Source organism: Callospermophilus lateralis, chromosome 9 (genome assembly GCF_048772815.1).
Source record: "Callospermophilus lateralis isolate mCalLat2 chromosome 9, mCalLat2.hap1, whole genome shotgun sequence".
Classification (NCBI taxonomy): domain Eukaryota; kingdom Metazoa; phylum Chordata; class Mammalia; order Rodentia; family Sciuridae; genus Callospermophilus; species Callospermophilus lateralis.
The window spans coordinates 38,584,986-38,606,505 of NC_135313.1; the positions used below are offsets into that span (position 1 = coordinate 38,584,986).

The 21,520-nt window shown below is 34.2% G+C and overlaps 1 protein-coding gene across 1 annotated transcript in view; it reads left to right on the forward strand.

Annotated features, from left to right (window-relative positions):
* Dnah7 (dynein axonemal heavy chain 7) overlaps positions 1-21,520 on the forward strand; it is a 289,014-nt gene that overhangs the window by 89,846 nt on the left and 177,648 nt on the right. Inside the window, exons 18-21 of the mRNA XM_077110312.1 lie at positions 1,137-1,323; positions 16,997-17,190; positions 18,556-18,764; positions 21,381-21,511. Coding sequence (XP_076966427.1) covers positions 1,137-1,323; positions 16,997-17,190; positions 18,556-18,764; positions 21,381-21,511 — 721 coding nt within the window. The remainder of the gene's footprint in view (positions 1-1,136; positions 1,324-16,996; positions 17,191-18,555; positions 18,765-21,380; positions 21,512-21,520) is intronic.

Below are 21,520 nucleotides of genomic sequence, written 5' to 3' on the forward strand. Positions count from 1 at the left end.
AAGATTTCCAAGGAAGGCCTGGAAGGCCAGGCAAAATGTAACAGAATCAGAGTCCCTGTGGTCCACCCTGGAAAAGGTGATGCATGAAGATGTAAGAAGGAAGTCAAAGCTGCATTGGAGACTCTTGAGACTAAGAGTTGCCAATAATGTGGTATTTCTGCCCAGGAAAGCTGCAGGAATCAAGCAGAAACAAGTCAATAGAGAGACCATTTGGGGTTTCAATCAGCAACGACAGGGTGGAGCTGCAGAAGCCCTTTGGAGAGAATATCATGAGGTCATGTGCCCCAGATCTGGACATGGAACTACAGGACTTGTTTGCCCAGCTGGATTTCATTCTTGCTTTGGTCTCATCCCCTTTTTTCCTATGCTCCTGTTTCTCCTTTTGGGATAGAAATGTTTATTCTGTACCATTATAGAGCAGTTTAATATAACTTGCTTTGATCTTTACAGGGCAAAACATCCATGAGTTGGCTTTGAGTCTCAGATGATATTTTGGACTTGGTCTTTTGGGCATTGCTATAATACTATAGCAATACTATGGGGACTCTTGAAAATGGACTAAATTTATTTTTCATTTTGAGATGGGCATGAGGTTCTGGGGGCCATGGGCAGAATATTAATATTTATGTATGAGGTGTCCTCCCCAAACTCATGTATGAGACAGTATAAGAATTTTTAGAGGTGAAATGAGTGAGTTATGAGAGATTTAATCTAATCAGTGGATTAATCACTGGGGAAAGAAAGGATGTTAAAGTAAATAATGAGTCTTATATGTAACTGCATTTCCTCAGTCATTCAGAATACTTATCATTGAGTATTCTCATTGCAGAATTTGTAACTTCTAGGTATGGAATGGTATCACTGAAGTTTCTTGTAATGACATACATAAACCAGCCCATTTGTAAGATACGTATATCTTACGATATATCTTTGTAAAAGCTTAAATGTTGACATTATTATTTTAAAAACATTTTGTTGGACAAATCTAGTGACTTATCTTTGAATGAAACTAGAGGAATGGAAATTGGAATAAGAACATTGCATTCAAGATTATAATCTAGTTGTGGTTTTCAGTTTTGTCACCTGATACATTGCTTGCTTTGCTCTTGATAAGAGCCACTGTGTTTTCTCCTCAGAGAATGGGAGGGCAAGCTCCTGCTGCTTCAGGAGATTCTGGATGAGTGGCTTAAAGTCCAAGCCACTTGGCTGTATCTGGAGCCCATTTTCAGCTCTCCAGATATTATGTCTCAAATGCCTGAAGAAGGCAGACGATTTACAACTGTGGATAAAACATGGAGAGATATAATGAAAAGTGTCATTCAGGTGGGTAAAAATATCCTTGAAAATGGAATTATTTAGTTGAAGTGACATGATTTTTATGTTTGAATATCCATATAAGCCAGTATTGTTTCCAATAGGCTATTATCTTTTTCTCACATACATTTTCTTTTCAACTATTATTTTAGAATTCTGGGAGCAAGAACTATGAAAAGCAAAAATAGATATTTGTCCTGATTATTCCTTGAAGTTCAAACTGAAGTTACATTACTTAATGACCTTTGGTTTTGTCTTTGGTTCTACTAAATGCTCTGTTAGAAAGACCATGCACTCTGCACGCTGCTCTGTCTGTTTGATGGGCTCCTGGTTATGGGCTGCAACCTACTGAAACACATTGCAACAGAATCATTTCATCATTGCTACCTACTCCATTAGCAAGTGCCTCTGATAGGGACCTAGAAAAGAATGATGAACTGCAAAGATAATAGATCTAAATAGTCCAATAAATGCAAACAAAGTGCAACGAAGAAATAAAAATAATGCTGTGGAGGGGAACTTAACCATTTAAGTTAAGGAGGAATTTAAAAATAATCTGTAACATTGAAAAAGAAAGTCTGATTTTCATTCACTTCAGAAGACATTTCTTTCTGTATATGAAGCATGGTTTGTGTGTTACTGAAGTTAAGATAAAAATAGAAAAATAATAGCTATATCATTAAATGAATGCCGGCCTCTGCATTGATATTTTGATTGAATATAATACTATATGACAGAAGTACCATCATTAAATTTCCTAACCTGAAATAGAAATATGCACATATTTATTAAACTTTGAAAGTTATGTCTGTAATTCTAACTACTGATTATATTTTATTGATATCAACTACATGATTTGACAAGAAAATATTCAGAAATAGTCTAACATTACTTTAATAGGTTTACCCCATTTTAAGTAATGCTACTTGAGCCAAACTTTTGTACAGTTAATTACAATCACAGCTGATATGGCTTTTTTTTTTGGTGCTATATGTGGTAGTCTATTTTATTTTTCTTTTTAAAGTTAATTAAATTTATTTTAACTGGTACATAAAAGCATAAAACCAGTACATCTATACATATCCATCTGGTACCATGTACTATTTCTGTACTTGTATACATTGTATTATATATTTAAATCAAGTTAAACTATCTGTCATTTTTTATAGTTAAAAACTTTAAAAATATTTTCTTCTAGAATTTTAAATATACAGTACATCATTATTATTATCCATAATGATCATAATTATAATAGTACTTCATAACTTACTGTTCCTATCTAACTATAACTGAGTACACATTTTTCAACCTTTCTTCATCCCTCCCTTCCCCACTATTCTCCTCAGCCTCTGGGAACCACCATTCTAATCTCAATTTCTATGAAATCAACTTTTTTAGATTTTATATATAAGTGAGATCATGTGCCTGCTTATTTCATTTAACATAATAATCTCCATTTCCATCCATGTTGTTACAAATAACAGGATTTCATCCTTTTTATGGCTGAATGGTATTCCATAGTGTGTGTGTGTGTGTGTGTATGTATATATACCATACTTTCTTTATACATTCATCAGTTGATGGACACCAAGGCTATTCTATTTGATTGACACTGGTTACCGTGAACCTCAAACTGCTGATCCTTTCTTGATAGGAGCTTTGATAGAGCTCTGCAGAAATAGTGCAGCACTTATAAATGGTTCTTACCTAAAGAGGAAAGAACCTAAGTTAGATGTGGTCAAATGTGTTGATGTGAGTATACTATCAGAAATCCTGGTTTCAATGATCTAGTAAAGGAGTGTGAATGGTACTCTTTACTAGTTTTGCTCACCAAACCTGGCCTTTGTGAGGACCTATCTCAATGATATTGAAATGATAGAAGATCCTTGATATAATTTTAAGAAATTAGAGACTAGTTTACAAATATCTATAAAGAATATATGTACACGTTCCAAAAAGGGAAATTATATCCTTCTTGGGTGACCTTAAAGAAATGGAATTTTTTCAGTGGGTTATAAATTCAATGAGACTATTAATTTTTTTTTTTTTTTGCTTAGAAAGAGAGAAACCTTGCTTAGAAAGAGAGATGACTAAAAGTATCTACATTGATTATGATCATTAGCAAACTTGGTTGTGCAAATCAAGGACTTAAAAGAAACAAAATTAGAGAATTAGTAACAGAGAAGACGTATATAAGGGATCACAGAATAAACTAAATGTCAATGCTTAATAAGGTACCGACACTTGGTTACCTGGTTGACTAGTTGACTTATTTTGTGAATGTCAACCAGCTTATGCCGGTGTGTGTGCAGTGAGTTATAAAATAGGATAATCATGTAACAAACATATTATACAAACTAGAGAAATCTTGAGGCTTAAAGCAATTAATAATTAATTTAGAACAGCACACATAACTTGTATCAAACTGGGATGTGTGGTCACTCTAGGTAAAAACAAAGAAGACATGACAGCAGGAATGGGAATTATCGAAAGGTTTTACAATCACAGATGCCCCCTCCCATCCCCAACATTACTGTATGCTGGAGCTGCCAATAGCAGAAATTAACAATGCTTCTGATGCCACACCTGGAGGGACCAGTCAGCCATTTAGAGGGAATTGAATACATTGGCTCTCTTTCAATAGGGAAGGAAGCAATAATTTGCACTAGATAGATTTTTCTTTTTCCATCCCCAAGCTTCTGCCAATACTTTCATTCATTTACCAACTGAATGACTTATTCCTTGTCACAGTTTCCACACAACATTGCTTCTACTTAGGAACTCATATAGGAAATGATGCAATTGACAGACCTGTGATTTACAGGTCCTACTATGAGCACTGACCTTCTAAAAACTGAAATGACTCACACTTGAAGTCTCATTTGCTGTGCCTGAGGGTAGAGAACAACTTATGAATTTGTGTATACTTCTAGAGAATATGTTTCTCAGTAGCTCCAAATATATGGTTTATCCCATAGGCAAAGTACATAGGTCTAGGAATTAAGGAATGAAAATGGAAGTGAAAGTTCTCAACAATTCATCCAATAAAACACACAATTTCATTTCTTCATTTCTGCTTTGCTAGTAGAATTCCAGTATTGATTATCTTATTAAATTAAGTCATTTTAGCATCCGGGGAGAAAGACTTCTTTGCCAAGTTTACATTAAATGAGAAATTCTCTATCTGTGCAATCCACTTTCAATCTCTCTGTTCTTTTAAATTTCCACTTCATGCTCTATTCCAGCCACCCTGGTTCCTTCTTCTTTTTTTAGTAACACATATCAAGAACATTCTTCCCTAGGGCCTTTGCACCTGCCAGCTCCTCTTCCTGGGATGTTCTGTCTCTAAATATCTACAGAACAATACCTTGCTTCCTTGAAATCTTTCTTGAGTATTACCTTTCTGAAGAGGCTCACATTGAACACCCTATTTAAAACTGACCCCTTTTTTGGGGCACTCTTTATCCCCATGTCCTTTCTGAAGTATCTGCCATCTTCTAACTCAGAGATATTATAATCTCCATTCAGATGACTGCAAAAAAGTAAATGTTGCAATAAATTGAGTCATAATTTTTTTTTGATTTCCTAGTGCATATGAAAGTTATATTCATACTCTACTGTAATTCACTAAGTGAGTGGTAGCATGTTTTTAAAAAGAAATATATAACATAGGTAAAAACTACCTGTTGCTAAAAAGTGCTATTCATCATCTGAACCTTCAGTAAGTTATAGTCTTTTTGCTGGTGGAGGGATTTGTGTCTATATTGATGGTTGCTGGATGATTAGGATGGTAGTGGCTAAAGTTTGGGGTGGCTGTGGCAGTTTCTCAATATAAGAATGAAATGTGCCATGTCAATTAACCTTTCCTTTCACAAAATATTTCTCTATGGAATAAAATGTTGTTTGAGAACATATTACCCACAGTGAAATTGGATTCAGATATCTCAAACCTTAATGCTGCTTTATCAGCTAAGTTATATAATATTCTAAACCCTATGTTATTATTTCAACAGTGTCTATGGCATCTTCACCAGGAGTTGAGTCCATCTCACAGTGCCACTTTCTTTGTTCACCCATTAGAAGCAATTTCTCATCTGTTAGTTTTGCGTAAGATTGCAGCAGTTCCTGGACACATTCAGGCTCCACTTCTAATTCAAGTTGCTTTTCCCATTATATCTGTAGTTATTTCCTTTACTGAAGTCGTGATCTCCTCAAAGTCATCCAGGAGTGTTGGAGTCAATTTCTTCTAAGCTCCTGTTAGTGTTAATATTTTTATCTGTCTTTATAAGTCATAAATGTTCTTAATGGCATCTGGAATGGTGAATCCTTTCTAATAATTTTCAATTTATTTTGCCGACATCCATCAATAGAATCCCTCTCTATGGCAGATATAGATTTACAAAATGTATTTTTAAATACTAACATTTGAAAGCCAAAATTACTCCTTAATCCTGGGGCTGCATAAGTACATGCTGTGTTAGGAAAAAAGGAAAACAACATTAATCTTATTGTGTATCTCCATTAGAGCTCTTGCGCGACCAGGTGCATTGTCAAATAACAGTAATATTTGTCTTTTTTTTTTACTATTATAATATATTTTATTATTACAATTCAAATAATACTTCAATGAAATAAGAGTAATAATATTTTATGAGTTTGGAAAATAAATTGCACTTTAATTCAATCACAGGCAAAGTTTTTTGTGTTTTATTCATTTATTTATTTTCCATTTTCTTACCCTAATTTTATTTTTTAAACATTTTTTAATTTATGTATGACAGCAGAATGTGTTATAATTCTTATTACACATATAGAGCACAATTTTTCATATCTCTGGTTGTATACAAAGTATATTTACACAAATTCGGGTCTTCATACATGTACTCTGGATAATAATGATCATCACGTTTCACTGTCACTTCTAACCCCATGCCCCCTCCCTTCACCTCCAACCCCTCTGCCCTATCTAGAGTTCATCTATTCCTCCCATGGTCCCTTTCCCTCTCCCACTATGACTCAGAAAACATTCGGCATTTGGTTATTTGGGATTGGCTGACTTCACTTAGCATTATCTTCTCTAACTCCATCCATTTACCTGCAAATGCCACGATTTTATTCTCTTTTATTGCTAAGTAATATTCCATTGTGTATATATGCCACATTTTTTTAATCCATTCATCTACTGAAGGGCATCTAAGTTGATTCCCCAGTTTAGCTATTGTGAATTGTGATGCTATAAACATTGATGTGGCTGTGTCCCTACAGTATGCTGTTTTTAAGTCCTTTGGATATAGACTGAGGAGAGGGATAGCTGGGTCAAATGGTGGTTCCACTCCCAATTTCCAAGAAATCTCCATACTGCTTTCCATATTGGCTGCACCAATTTGCAGTCTCACCAGCAGTGTATGAGTGTACCTTTTCACCCATATTCTCGCCAGCACTTATTGTTGTTTGTATGCATAAAAGCTGCCATTCTGACTGGAGTGAGATGAAATGTTAGAGTGGTTTTGATTTGCATTTCTCTAATTGCTAGCGATGATGAACATGTTTTCATGTATTTGTTGATTCATTGTATATCATCATCTGAGAAGTATCTGTTCAGGTTCTTGACCCACTTATTGATCGGGTTATTTGTTTTTTTGATGCTTAGCTTTTTGAGTTCTTTATATACCCTAGAGATTAGTGCTCTATCTGATCTGTGAGAGATAAAAATTTGCTCCCAAGATGTAGGCTCTCTGTTCACCTCACAGATTGTTCCTTTTGCTGAGAATAAACTTTCTAGTTTGAGTCCATCCCATTTATTTATTCTGGATTTTAATTCTTGCACCACAAGAGTCTTATTAAGGAGGTTGTGGCCTAATCCCACATGATAGAGATTAGGGCCTACTTTTTCTTCTAATAGGCGCAGTGTCTCTGGTTTTATTCCTAAATTCTTGATCCATTTTGAGTTGAGTTTTGTGCATGGTGAGAGATAGGGGTTTAATTTCATTTTGTTGCATATGGATTTTCAGTTTTCCCAGCACCATTTGTTGAAGAGGCTATCTTTTCTCCAATGCACCTTTGTCTAATATAAGATAATTGTAATTTTGCGGGTTAGTCTCTGTGTCCTCTATTGTGTAATTGGTCTACCAATCTGTTTTGGTGCCAATCCCATGTTGTTTTTGTTACTATTGCTCTGTAGTAGAGTTTAAGGTCTGGTATAGTGATGCCACCTGCTTACTCTTCCTGCTAAGGATTGCTTTAGCTATTCTGAGTCTCTTATTTTTCCAGATGAATTTCATGACTGCTTTTTCTATTTATATGAGGAATGTCATTGGAATTTTGATTGAAATTGCATTAAATATGTACAGTGCTTTTGGAAGTATGGTCATTTTGATAATATTAATTCTGCCTATCCAAGAGAAAGGTAAATCTTTCCATCTTTTAAGGTTTTCTTTGACTTCTTTCTTTAGGGTTCTGTAATTTTCATTATATAGATCTTTTACCTCTTTTGTTATGTTGATTCTTAAGTATTTTATTTTATTTTTTGAGGCTGTTATAAATGGGGTAGTTTTCCTCATTTCCATTTTTGAGGATTTATCACTGATATACAGGAATGCCTTTGATTTATGGGTGTTGATTTTATATCTTGCTACTTTGCTGAATTCATTTACTAGTTCTAGAAGTTTACTTGGTGGAAATTTTAGGGTCTTCTAGGTATAGAATCATATCATCCGCAAATAGTGCCAATTTGAGTTCTTCTTTTCCTATGTGTATCCCTTTAATTTCTATTGTCTGTCTAATTGCTCTGGCCAGTGTTTCAAGAATTATGTTAAATAGAAGTGGTGAAAGAGGGCATTCCTGTCTTGTTCCAGTTTTTAGAGGGAATGCTTTTAATTTTCTCCATGCAGAATGATGTTGGGCTGGGGTTTAGCATAGATAGCCTTTATGATGTTGAGATATGTTCCAGATATCCCTAATGTTTCTAGTGTTTTGAACATGAAGGGGTGCTGTATTTTGTCAAAAGGTTTTTCTATGTCTATTGAGATGATTATATGATTCTTATCTTTAAGTCTATTGATGTAATGAATTGCATTTATTAATTTCCGTATGTTGAACCAATCTTTCATCCCTGAGATGAATCCCACTTGATTGTATTGCATGATCTTTTTGATATGTTTTTGTATTCGATTTGCCAGAATTTTATTGAGAGTTTTTGCATCTATGTTCATTAGAGATATTGATCTGAAATTTTCTTTTTTTGATGTGTCTTTGCCTGGTTTTGGAATCAGGGTGATAGATGAGTTTGGAAGTGCTCCCTCTTTTACTATTTCCTGAAATAAATTGAAGGGTATTGGTATTAGTTCTTCTTTAAAGGTCTTATAGAACTCAGGTATGTATCCATCAGGTCCTGGGTTTTTCTTGGTTGGTAGACTTTTCATGGTGTCTTCTATTTCATCACTTGAAATTGATCTGTTTAAATTGTGTATATCATCCTGATTCAATTTGAACAAATTATATGACTCTAGAAATTTGTCAATGCCTTTGATATTTTCTATTTTAGTAGAGTACAAGATTTCAAAATAATTTCTAGTTATCTTCTGTATTTCTGTAGTGTCTGTTGTGCTATTTCCTTTTCTCATCATGTACATTAGTGATGTGAGTTTTCTCTCTCCTTCTCTTCATTAGCATAGCTAAGGGTCTGTCAATTTTATTTATTTTTTCAAAGAACCAACTTTTTGTTTCATCAATTTTTTTCAATTGTTTCTTTTGTTTCAATTTCATTAATTTCAGCTCCAATTTTAATTATTTTCTGTTTTCTACTTCTTTTGCTGTTGATCTTCTTTTTCTAGGGCTTTAAGATGTAATGTTAAGTCATTTATTTGTTGACTTTTTCTTCTTTGAAGGAATGAATTCCATGCAATGAACTTTCCTCTTAGAACTGCTTTCATAGTGTCCCAGAGATTTTGATATGTTGTATCTATTTTCTCATTCATCTCTAAAAACTTTTTAATCTCCTCCTTGATGCAATCCATTGTTCATTCAGTAGCATATTATTTAGTCTCCAGGAGTCGGAGTGGCTTTCATTTCTTATTTTATCATTGATTTCTAATTTCATCCCATTATGATCTGATAGAATGCGTAGTATCTCTTCTTTTTTGTATTTGCTAAGAGTTGCTTTATGGAATAGTATATGATCTATTTAGAGAAGGATCCAAGTGCTGCTGAGAAGAAAGTGTATTCTCTCATTGAAAGATGAAATATTCTATATATGTCAGTTAAGTCCAAGTTATTGATTGTATTATTGAGTTCTATAGTTTCTTTGTTCACCCCCTTTTGTTTGGAAGATATCTAGTGATGAAAGAGGTGTGTTAAAGTCACCCAAAATTATTGTGTTGTGGTCTATTTGACCCTTGATCTTGAGAAGAGTTTGTTTGATGAATATAGATGCTCCATTGTTAGGAGCATATATATTTATAATTATTAAGTTTTATTGGTGTGTGGTTCCCTTGAGCAGTATGTAGTGTCCTTCTTTATCCTTTTTCATTGACTTTATTTTGAAGTCTACTTTATTTGTTATGAGGATGGAAACCCCTGCTTGCTTCCACAGCCCATGTGAGTGGTATTATTTTCCCCAGCTCTTCACCTTCAGTTTGTGGATGTCTTTTCCTATGAGTTTCTTGGAGGCAGCATATTTTGAGGTATTTTTTTGATCCAATCTGCTAGTCTGTGTTTTTTGATTGGTGAATTTAGGCCATTAACATTCAGGGTTATTATTGAGACATGATTTGTATTCCTAGCCATTGTTGTTTATTTTTGGTATTTAACATGACTTGGTTTCTCCCTGATTAGATTTTCATTTAGTGTAATGCCTCTCTCTGCTGATTTTCATCATTGTTTTTCATTTCTTCTTCTTGGAATATTTTGCTGAGTATATTCTGTAATGCAGACTTTCTAGTTGTAAATTCTTTTGCTTATCATGGAAGGTTTTTATTTCATCATCAAATCTAAAGCTTAGTTTTGGTGGATATAAGATTCTTGGTTGGAATCATTTTCTTTCAGAGCTTGATATATGCTGTTCCATGATCTCCTGGCTTTGAGGGCCTGGGTTGAAAAATGTGCTGAGATACAAGTTGGTCTTCCCCTATATGTGATCCGATTCCTCTCTCTTGTAGCTTTTAAGATTCTATCCTTATTCTGTATGCTAGGCATTTTCATTATAATGTGCCTTAGTGTAGATCTGTTGTAATTTTGTATATTTGGTGTCCTGTAAACCTCTTATATTTGGTTTCCCAATTCGTTTTTCATGCTTGGAAATTTTCTGATATTATCTCACTGAAGAAATTGTGCGTTTCTTTGGTTTGAAACTCTGTGCCTTCCTCTATCCCAATTACTCTTAGGTTTGGTCTTTTGATGCTGTACCATAATTCTTGGATGTTTTGTTCATGGTTTCTTACTATCTTCACTGTTTGGTCAACTTTATTTCACAGATTGTATACTTTGTCTTTATTATCTGACATTCTTTCTTCTAAATGATTTAGTCTGTTGGTTATGCTTTCTATTGAGTTTTTATTTGATTTATTGTATCATTCATTTCAAGGATTTCTGTTTTTTTTTTTCAGAGTCTATATCTCTCTTGAAGTCTTTTGCTACCTGTATTTGCTCTCTTTTCTCATTGTTGTAGTGACCATTTTTTCCCCTATATTTGCTCATTTAGGTCTACAATAGCAGAGGTAACTCAAGATAATAGTTAAGGTGCCCCAAGATGGAAGCAATGTCTTACAGAGAAGGGACTGGAATAGTGGGCCTCACACTCCCTTTGGGATGCCTGCTCTGAGATGCAGCTGCTTGTAGGCCCTGTTTGTTGTCCAAAAGTTAGGGGCTACTATGTGGGGAAGGCTATGGCAATGACTACAGTGTCCCAAGATGGAAGTGGATTAGGCTGAGGCTCCCAGGGTGGGGTGGGGTGAATTCGGACTTACCCTGGACCTGGTTCCTGCACAAGTCAGCATGGACAGATCTGGGCCTGGCCTGACTTCCGCAGTTGTCTGCTGGACCAAAGGGGTGGTCCTGTGCCCAAGGCTTGGCTTTGGCCAGTGTTTGTCCCGTAGGTAGAGTGGTGGACCAGGGCCTACTGTGAGCCTGGGTCCTGCGTGGGCTGGTATGGGTGGTCTCAAAGAACTGTAATATTTGAAAGGCATCTTTTTTTAACAGTAGTTTTAAACAGTGTGTTTAAAATATTGAGTAATTCATATTGTATGCAGACGTGTGTTATCCTGATGTTGTTATTTTATTTATATTTATAGAGCACAGGCAGAGATTTAATATAATTACCAATGGCTCAAGGACTTTTGGAATGATGAGTGTATCTTGGCTTTATCTCATAGTCACCTGTTGCATTGTCCTCTAACAGAATCAGTCCTTTGAAACTTTGAAGTCAGGAATTGACTTTTCCTCTCTAGCTATGAAAGTCCTAGATGGCATCTTCTTTCATAGAAGGCTATTTTACCTAAATTGAGAATCTGGTGTTTAGTATAACCACCTTTCTCAGTTACCTTCTGGTTAACTTGCTGCAGCTTCTATATCAGCACTTGCTGCTTCACCTTGCATTTTTATGTTATGAAGACAGATTCTCTCCTTAAACCTTATGTTCCAACCTCTGCTAGCTTCAAACTTTTCTTTAGAAGCTTCCTCAGCTCTCTGTATTTGTAGAATTAAAGAGAGTAAGGGCCTTGCTCTGCATTTAGCTTTGGCTTAAGGGAATCTTGCAGCTGTTTTGATCTTCTTTTTTTATTAAATTATTTATTTATTCTAATTTGTTATACGCGATGGCAGAATGCAGTTCATTTCATATTACACATATAGAGCACAATTTTTCAAGTCACTGATTATACACAAAGTATTTTCACACCACTCATGTCTTCATACATGCACTTAGGGTATTGCTGTCTAATTATTCCACCATCATTTCTACCCTCTTGCCCCCTTCCTTCCCCTTCCTCCCCTTTGCCCTATCTAGAGTTCTTCCATTCCTCCCATGCTTCCCTGGCCCCATTGCCATTATGAATCAGCATCCTCATATCAAAGAAAACATTCAGCCTTTGGTCTTTGGGGATTGGCTTATTTAGTATTATATTCTCCAGCTCCATCATTTACCTGCAAATGCCATGATTTTATTCTTTTTTAATGCTGAGTAATGTTCCATTGTGTACATATACCAAAGCTTGTATCCTGACTACTCAAACTTTCTCCACATCAGTTTAGAGCTGCTTCACTTTTTTATATTCATATAACCTCTTGCAGGAACTGTTCCTTTCCATTTAGTTCTTGGCCAATGGTTTGGCACGAGAAGCCTACCTTTTACCTTATCTTGACTTTCAGTGGGCCTTCTCTAAGCTAATGACTTACAGATTTTAAAGTGAAAGATATGTCACTCTTTCACTCAAACAGTTAGAGACCACTGTAGGGTTATTGAGTGTCTTAATTCCAATACTGTTGTCTCAGGAAATAGAGAGGCCTGAGGAAAAGGAGAGAGATGCGGGGGCTGGTCAATTGATGGAGCAGCCAGAACACATACTACACTTATTAAGTTTGCCATTTTACATGGGTGACATTGTGCTACCCCCAGACAATTAAAAGTATAAAGGATCATTGATCTCAGATTACCATAACAGATATAATAATAATGAAAAGGTTTGAAATATTGTGAGAATTACCACAATGTGACATAGAGATGAGAAATGAGCACAAGATGTTGGGGAAGAAATGATACCAATAAATTTGCTCTACACAAGCTTTCCATGGACCTTCAATTTGTAAGAAACTTAGTATCTGTGCAGCATAATGAAATGAAATACAATAAAAGGAGCTAAACCTGTATATAATTTATGTACCCTCCTCTGCTAACTTCAAACTGTTCTTCTGCAGCTTCCTCAGCTCTCTGTCTTCATAGAATTGAAGAGAGTGAGGGCCTTGCTCTGGATTTAGCTTTGGCTTAAGGGAATCTTGCAGCTGTTTTGATCTTCTATCCTGACTACTCAAATCAGTATGTTTGTTATTTATTGTCCAACTCCCCTGTGGAGGCTGGGGTCTTTGTTTTGTTCACTGTTATCACCTAAGCACTGAAAATTGTGACTGAACACAGCCAGACCCCCAGCAAGTATTGTTGAATGAGTAAATGAACAACTGAGGTTAATTCTGAATCAATTCTGAATTTATTCTGAAAGCCCTTCTGTGAAAATTCATATTTAGATAAGTGGACCCTGAGATCTGGATTAACCCTGAAATATATTCTGAGTCTGAAATGAAAGAATTTCTTCTCCTGATTAAGTCAAAGAATCAAAGTTGCAGGGGATCTTAAGGCTCTGCTTGACCCACATTTTCATTCTTAGTGAATGAGGTTCTTACCAGTTGTCTGTTGACCAGGAATTTCTGATGAGGGAGGTTATGATTCCAAAAGTTGACCAATCAAGCTTGAGCTTAATTCTGTGTTTTCTGTGGAAGCTTTCTGGTAGCAGTAGTTAGAAAACTCTTTCTGTATACCCAAATTAAAGTTTCAAGCCTATGTTAGCATAGTCCTTTGGCTAGGAAATATCAAATCAACCTATAGATCATTATTTAGGCTGATGAAATTGGTGATGCTTATGAAGCAAAAGAAGACACGTGAAAGTTATAAAATTGTTTCTTTAATCAGAATGTATGGCGGGTAATAGTTCATTTCTTTCCCTCCAGGAGACATGAAGCGTCAAGGAAGTCACACCAAGTTCCAAGTTTCTAGTAGTTTCCTGTTTTCACACCTTATTATTACATATTGAGAACATAGCCAATCAGAACCAGCCTGGTACCCCGGAGTGGGTGGAAGTTCCTTGAGCTCCTCTGTATGGTTACAGGCTTCACCTGCCTACATTCCTCAGGCATTCAACATATATTCACAGAATGCTTATTCTGTACCCGGATTTTATGGTGATACGTCAAAGGGATTCAAAGTCAGTTTTATTTTACTATGATAAATATCTTTCTTGAAGGATTGCAGATTATCAAATGTTAGTTTTAACTCCATTGAAGTGGATGAAGCAATTTAAGTGTCTCATTTTCCCCTTTTCCCTGGAGTCAGTGCCTGCCCCCTCTTTTTACTCCCCCCTCTCATCCAGGCATGGAAGGGGACGGGGAGTGAAGGGGAAGTTTTAAGTGTATGTGCACAGTATTAGTCACTTCAAGTATGTTGCTAATTTGGTTCTCATGCTACCTTTGAGAACTCTTCTCCCCCTTTTACAGCTAGGAAAAGAGATCAAGCCATGATCTGAGGTCACACAGGTACTAAGAAGCAGAATGTGGGATAGAAACAAGTTCTGTCCCACTTTAGGGCCTTTCCTTTGTCTGCAGCAGTTCCTGGTATATTCCTGTTCTCACTGGGAGAGGGTGAAAGTGTTGATATTTCATCATGAGGTGATTACTTCTTCGTATTTTTTCTGAAGTCCATATACAGAAGCACACAGATTGTTGCCTATGTTCATTTAGAAGTGGCATTTTTGTTTCAGTCATTGAGGTAATCTGATTGGTTTGACCTTGGGTTTAGTACAGATTGAGCCCTAAGACAAAACCTGAAATGTTCCAAAATGCAAAACCTTTATTTTGGATTTTGAATTTTCAGATTAAGGATGCTGAACTGGTAAAATTTATCCAAATTAAAAGGAAAAAAACCCACCTCTGAAATCTGAAAAACTTCTGGTTCCAAGTATTTCAGATAAGGAATATTCAACCTGTAGTAAAAAAGTTGTAATTGAATGCTTAGTTTTTCCAGGATTTTTTGGCTTGCTTGTTTGTTATTTGGTAATTATATTATTTTGAGAAAGGAATGTGACTTGTTATTTAAAAACTAAATTTCAAGCTTTCAAATATTACAGCAACATTACAAGAAATTATTTAAACGATTATTTGGACAAGAGAAAAACAAATATTATTTCTCTCTCTGAAAGGAGTTTTTCCCCTTTGATCAGCAATTCTGCTTTTAAAACACACACACACACACACACACAAAAAAAAAAAAAAAAACAAAAAAACAAAGAATACTTTTCCAGAAGGTGGCGCTTGAAGAACATCATTTTGATTTTTGGATTTAGGAATATAGGACTACTTGGATGAATTGTACATTTTAAACTATGGCCTGAGTCTTTGTCCTGGTGTGTGTGTGTGTGTGTGTGTGTGTGTGTGTGTGTGAGTGTGTATCTAATATTCATTTGAAACACAAAACTGTTAGGAAATAAAATAAAATGCTTTAAAGATAAGTTGATTTGATCGTAGTATGTTGTTCTTGTTTTATTAAGAAAATAAATAACAGTAATTGTTTTGTCCTTTGCTTAAATTCTTTTCAAGTTACATTGTTAAAATTCAAAATAAAGCAGAAAAGTATATTTTTTCAGTCAAAAAGTACCTTAACAAAAATATATTTTAGAGACTCTTGAAATAGAATAAATTTTTATAGGAAAGAGTTTATAGCTGACATTTTTGGTTGATCTTTCCGTTGTGACTGAACACCCAAAATAAGTTTAAATAGTTAATCTTGAAATTCAATGTTTCTTTTTAAATGATGTTCTTTTATTTTTCAATTTCATATAAATTTTCTTAAATACCCTGTGATGGTAATAAATGTCTAGTGTACTCTGATGGAATTTTTATTTGGCCTGATAATTGAAATCTCTTGTGTTTAAAGCTTTCTTAGTAAAGAATTTTTCCATGAACACTGAGCTAGGAATTATAAAACCAATTATAGACGTGGATGACGTCAATCATGTGCTAAGGAAAAAAGGAGTTTTATTTCAACTATATCTAGATTGTATTTTAATATATATTTCTGAAGATTTTCATAAACCCAGTGGTTAATGTATGGATATTCTGAGAAGTCAATAAATTTTTTTTAAAAAATAAGAGTTCTTAAGATTAGCTTTTGGTTATAATTCTTATTTTGAATCATGAAGTACAAAAAAAAAAAAAAAACCTCTTTTTAAAATACTTCATTCTCTTTGAATCACTTTGAAGGAGTTGAAGGAGATAGCTCAGAGTGACACTTTCATGTCCATGCTTTCAAGGTGGGCCAGTTTTAGTCTCTTGGGAGTTCAGGAAGAACACACCTTGAACTTAAGTCCTCGAGCAAGCACAGTTGCTTCCAAGGGTGGTGGTTTATAAAAGTTTGTAGAAAACTTCTCCACTACCCACAATACTTATTTATTACCTATAGTTTTTAAAAACAGGAATTTGGATTATTTTACTGATAGCAATAATATTCAAAACTTTCATTATAATGATGACTTACTATTTAGGGTACATTTTCTCAAAGAATAAAAGACAAAAGAACATGTCTCATCCTATTCTTTACCACCCCCCATCCTTCTTGCAAGTTCAGATAGTATAATGTCTTTTTTTCTCTGCATCTCTCTCTGTGTCTTCTTCTCTCTTACTCTTAGTTTCCAACTCAGAATAAGAAATAATGAACATTATGTCTGAGGATCAAGTCAATATGACTTTTTACATGACTAAAGAGGCTTGTTAGACCTAGACTATGTAAGACTGATTTAAAAAGTAAATATTCACATTAAAAATTACATAATCTTCATTTGAACAAAAATATGTAATCTAAATATAATATGAAAGTAAATAAAGTTAGTTATCTAATATTTTCAAGTTGAGGGTTTTCTCTTATTTTTAGGATAAACGTGTTCTGTCAGTGGTAACTATTGAGAGAATGCTGGAAAGACTGAAAAAATCTAATGAACTTTTGGAACTCATTCTTAAAGGACTTAATGAATATTTGGAAAAGAAACGTCTCTTCTTCCCCAGATTCTTTTTCTTGTCGAATGATGAACTTCTTGAGATACTATCTGAGACTAAAGACCCCACTAGGTAAGCAACTTACATGTATTATCATACATGGCTAAGTTTATATGTGTATATAAACAATTATATACAATCATGCTTATATGATAATTTTTCTTCAAGAATATTCTAGATATTATCAACAAACAACTTTGAATAACTATTAAAAACTAGTAATATCATTCAATGATATTTTCCCCAATGCTGAACCTTAGAATGGATTTCATATTTGATCAGATATTTTCTAACAGATTTTTTTCAGGGCACATTCCTCCTCGTCCTCACAAAGTAAAAGTTAGTAGCTTTGCCATGACTGGCAGTGTCCTCATTCAGCATACATGTTCCCTTTGCCTACGATGCTCCTTACACAAATGTGCATGGACTTCTTCCTTACATCCTAGAGGTGGTGTGGAAACCTACTCAAACTCAGGCAAAACTATGCTACTTAAAATGTCATGCCTCCAGCACTTCCTGGACTTCCCTTGGCTTCCTTATTTTTCCTTCTGCCTACTTGTTGTCACCTGGTGTACTCTCTAATTTACTTATTTGCATACTAATTGTCTTCCTCTAGCATAATATAAACTCTATGATGATAGAAAATTTTGGTTATTTTTCCCACTGTTGATTCCTCGATCCTTAAGAAGAGCATCTGATATAAAGAAGGGAGTGAATATATGTATTTGTTAAGCAAATTTGTTTATTTTATATCTTGGGCCTTCAAAGAAGGTGTCACATAGTCCAGATAAAAAAAGACAAATTTAGGTTCCATTTGAGTTTTATACTCTGCTTCTTTTTGCCCATTTGAAAGATGACTGCAACTGGTTATTAGCAATGTGCCCAAAATGAGGGGTGTAGTCAGTCCCATCTATAGTATACTGAATAGACTAACAGTTGAGTATGCCAAAGCGGTTGATTTAATAAGCTGTAAAGTACTAAACTTAGTCCATAGTTATAAAGCAGTCTCTAAAGACTCCACTTGAAATGGCTACTTTTGTGCACTTAAAGATTCTTCAGCTTAGTGTACTTAGCTGTGAGTTAAAATTCGTTTGGTTGTTTTGTTACTTTTGGCATCTTTCAATTCATTATATTAAAAGCAAAGACTTAAGGATATCTCCTTTATAGCTCTTATTATAATTGTAACTTTCACAGATATTTTTGTGGTTATTCAATTAGTACTAACCCCTTAAATGGATTGTATAACCCATTTAAGCAGATATTTTGTCTTGGTTTTTTTTTTTTTTTTTTTTTTTTTTTTTGCTTTATTTTGTTTTTGTTTTCTTTTCTGCTCAGTATTTCATCTCCATAGGCCCAACACTGAGTACACATTTATTAATTTTAAAATATTAGGGATTGCTTTAATTTGATTAATTCTTTAATGTTTTTCTTTGAAAGGGTGCAACCTCACTTGAAGAAATGTTTTGAAGGAATTGCAAGGGTAGAATTTACAGAAACTTTAGATATTACTCATATGAAGAGTAGTGAAGGAGAAGTTGTAGAACTCACAGATATCATTTCAACAGCCAAAGCCAGAGGTCAAGTGGAGAAATGGTTGGTTGAGTTAGAGAGAATTATGATTAAATCCATCCACAAGGTAATAACTGGTTATACTTATTATTGCTTTTAGAAAAAAGTGATAAAGTGTTAATATTATTACAAATTTATCATTGACATATGTGTTGTTATTTAAATAGAATTACCATTTTAAGTGTAATAGATGCTTAAAGTCTAAGGTAGTTATTTTGTAGTGAGTCATTTGAAATAGAACAAAATACCATACATATTACCTAAGAATTTAATAATGTGTTGTCTTATTTCTTACAGCCACATGATAATGCTTTCATCATCAATTAGACACACTTTTGTTTACATGAGCTATTTTAGTCTTCCCTTGGAAGCACATCTCTATATGTTCACATCAATCTCCTTGATAGATATGAATCTTATTGTTCTCTATGTAAAATACACACTACAACATCAGAAAAGCATAATATATCATTCAAGTAATGCCGACTTCATGCTTTCCACATTTCATAAATCACACTGTTAGTTCAATTATTTTTTATGTTAGTAGAGAATTTCAAGGCATTCTCACAAATAGATTGAGCACTTAAATTTTTTTTCTATAATATGGGCTTAGTAATCAAGTTAAGTTTTTCATAAAGAATAAAAATCGGGCTGGGGATGTGGCTCAAGTGGTAGCGCGCTCGCCTGGCATGTGTGCGGCCCGGGTTCGATCCTCAGCACCACATACAAACAAAGATGTTGTGTCCGCCGAAAACTAAAAAAAAAAAAAGAAATATTAAAAATTCTCTCTCTCTCTCTAAAAAAAAAAAAAAAGAATAAAAATCATGATTAAGACAGAGAGGGAAGGGAGCATAATTAATTAGTTTTTAATTTTTTATATTCTTTCATATTATTGAAGAAATTTATTAGAATCTAGGCATTTAATGTCACCCAAGTATCTTAAGGTTTCTTTCTTATCCTAAATATAGCTTTAATATCTCCCCTAATAATATTTTTCAGTAAATGTGAAATCTTTTGCAATTTTCTTTTTTCTCCCTGTTATGAATAACATTAAAATGAATGTATTTATAAATATAGCTGGTTTGTTTGATCGAACTAGCTATTTTTTTATAACTTCTCATGTGTAGGACCACTGGGCCAAAGAAAAATAAGTTTCCATAGACCTTGTGGTATTGAGAAATAGCATGACTATTTATGTAGCCATTAGCAATGCAGATGAATTTGGCAACATTAAATTGGGTTATATGGTTTCCTAATTGATGTCATATACATATATGATGTATATGTAATGATGTCATTTTTGTAGACATGTCTGTTACTATTTGAACTATTCTTTTAAGTTTGTTTGTCAAAGTGCTTAGAGAAAATATTTTGATTGCCACCTTAGAGCATTAAGATGTAGTAGCAAGAAATTGTATAGGAAATACATATCTGCACAAAACACTCATGTGCAAGTTTTTGTTGGTAAAATAATCAAGTAAATGCAACATAAAATACTATAAATAGGAGATTGTGTTATTATGTTGTACTATATGTATTTGCATGCTTGCGATGTCATTGCATATATAAATATACACTATAAACATAGTATTCATAGTTACAATAATGAGCTACTATGGAATTTTATATTATAATTTTTCTCATCGTCTAACTACATATAATTTTGTGATTCAGATTTTAATGTCTTCCTCTTGTTCTCCCCACAGTGTCCTTTACATATTTACTCCATCCTGGCATTTCTCGGCTCTGCCTTTCTATTAGACTTTTGTTTCTTCCATCCTTCAGTTAGCTGTCCATTTTTACCTGCCCTTTCTGGCTTCTGGCTTTTAGAGATTTTTTTTTTTTGTTATTGATCACCATCACTCTGTCCTTTATCTTTGTTTGGTTTTATAAATCTCCCAGATAGACTAGAAATCCCAAAAGTTTGAATTATTTGTATATGTTTCTCTAAAACATCTAATTTTGACAGTTTTCTTGAAATTCATACACCTGTCAAAGAATGTTACTACTTTTGGTTGGTACATTTGATAAACTGGACTGTTTCCCCACTAATGGCTGGTACAAAAAGTAGACATACCAGTCCAGGGAACATATGCAGCAAAGTACATAAAATTAGACTTCTTAGCTTTACAGCTCTCAACTCTCCATGACAGAATTCACACATCTGTTCCTGTCATCATTGCCTTGGGAGTCAAAATATACAGGATTGGGAGGGAGGGAGGTCTGGAACATAGGACACTTTAGAACACTGTGGTTCTTCACATATGCACGTGGCTGAGTGAAAATCTGATGAAACCAAAAGAAAATCATTAGCCTTAAATTTTATGGATCTCATTTTGGCATTTTTTTGAATTTGTATTTTGCAATAAAGTTACTCATGCTTCTCCAAACTGATAGAATGTCTTTGGCTAAAACTTGTCACATGATTACCTGATTTACTGTGATTCCTACAAATTGACAATGAATCAGCAAAAGTAAATGTGATATATTTGCTTTGCTAACAAGTATGTGAATCAAATTGAGTTTAGATAGCTGAGTTTTGATACTTTATGTGAATCTTCCATAATTTGTTAAGAATGTTGTAAAAAGTTGAGCAGTTTTAGTTAGTCTATTTTAGGAGTTTAACTCTTCATTTTATAACTTCTTCAGAATGGTTCATTTTTAGTATTTTGTTTTTAATTAGGTAATTCTAGATGCGATTTTGGCCTATACAAAAAATGAACGAATTAACTGGGTAAGAGAATGGCCTGGACAGACTGTTCTCTGTGTATCCCAAACCTTTTGGACAAAAGAAGTACAAACAGCTATTCCACTGGGGCTAGAGGTAAGCTTT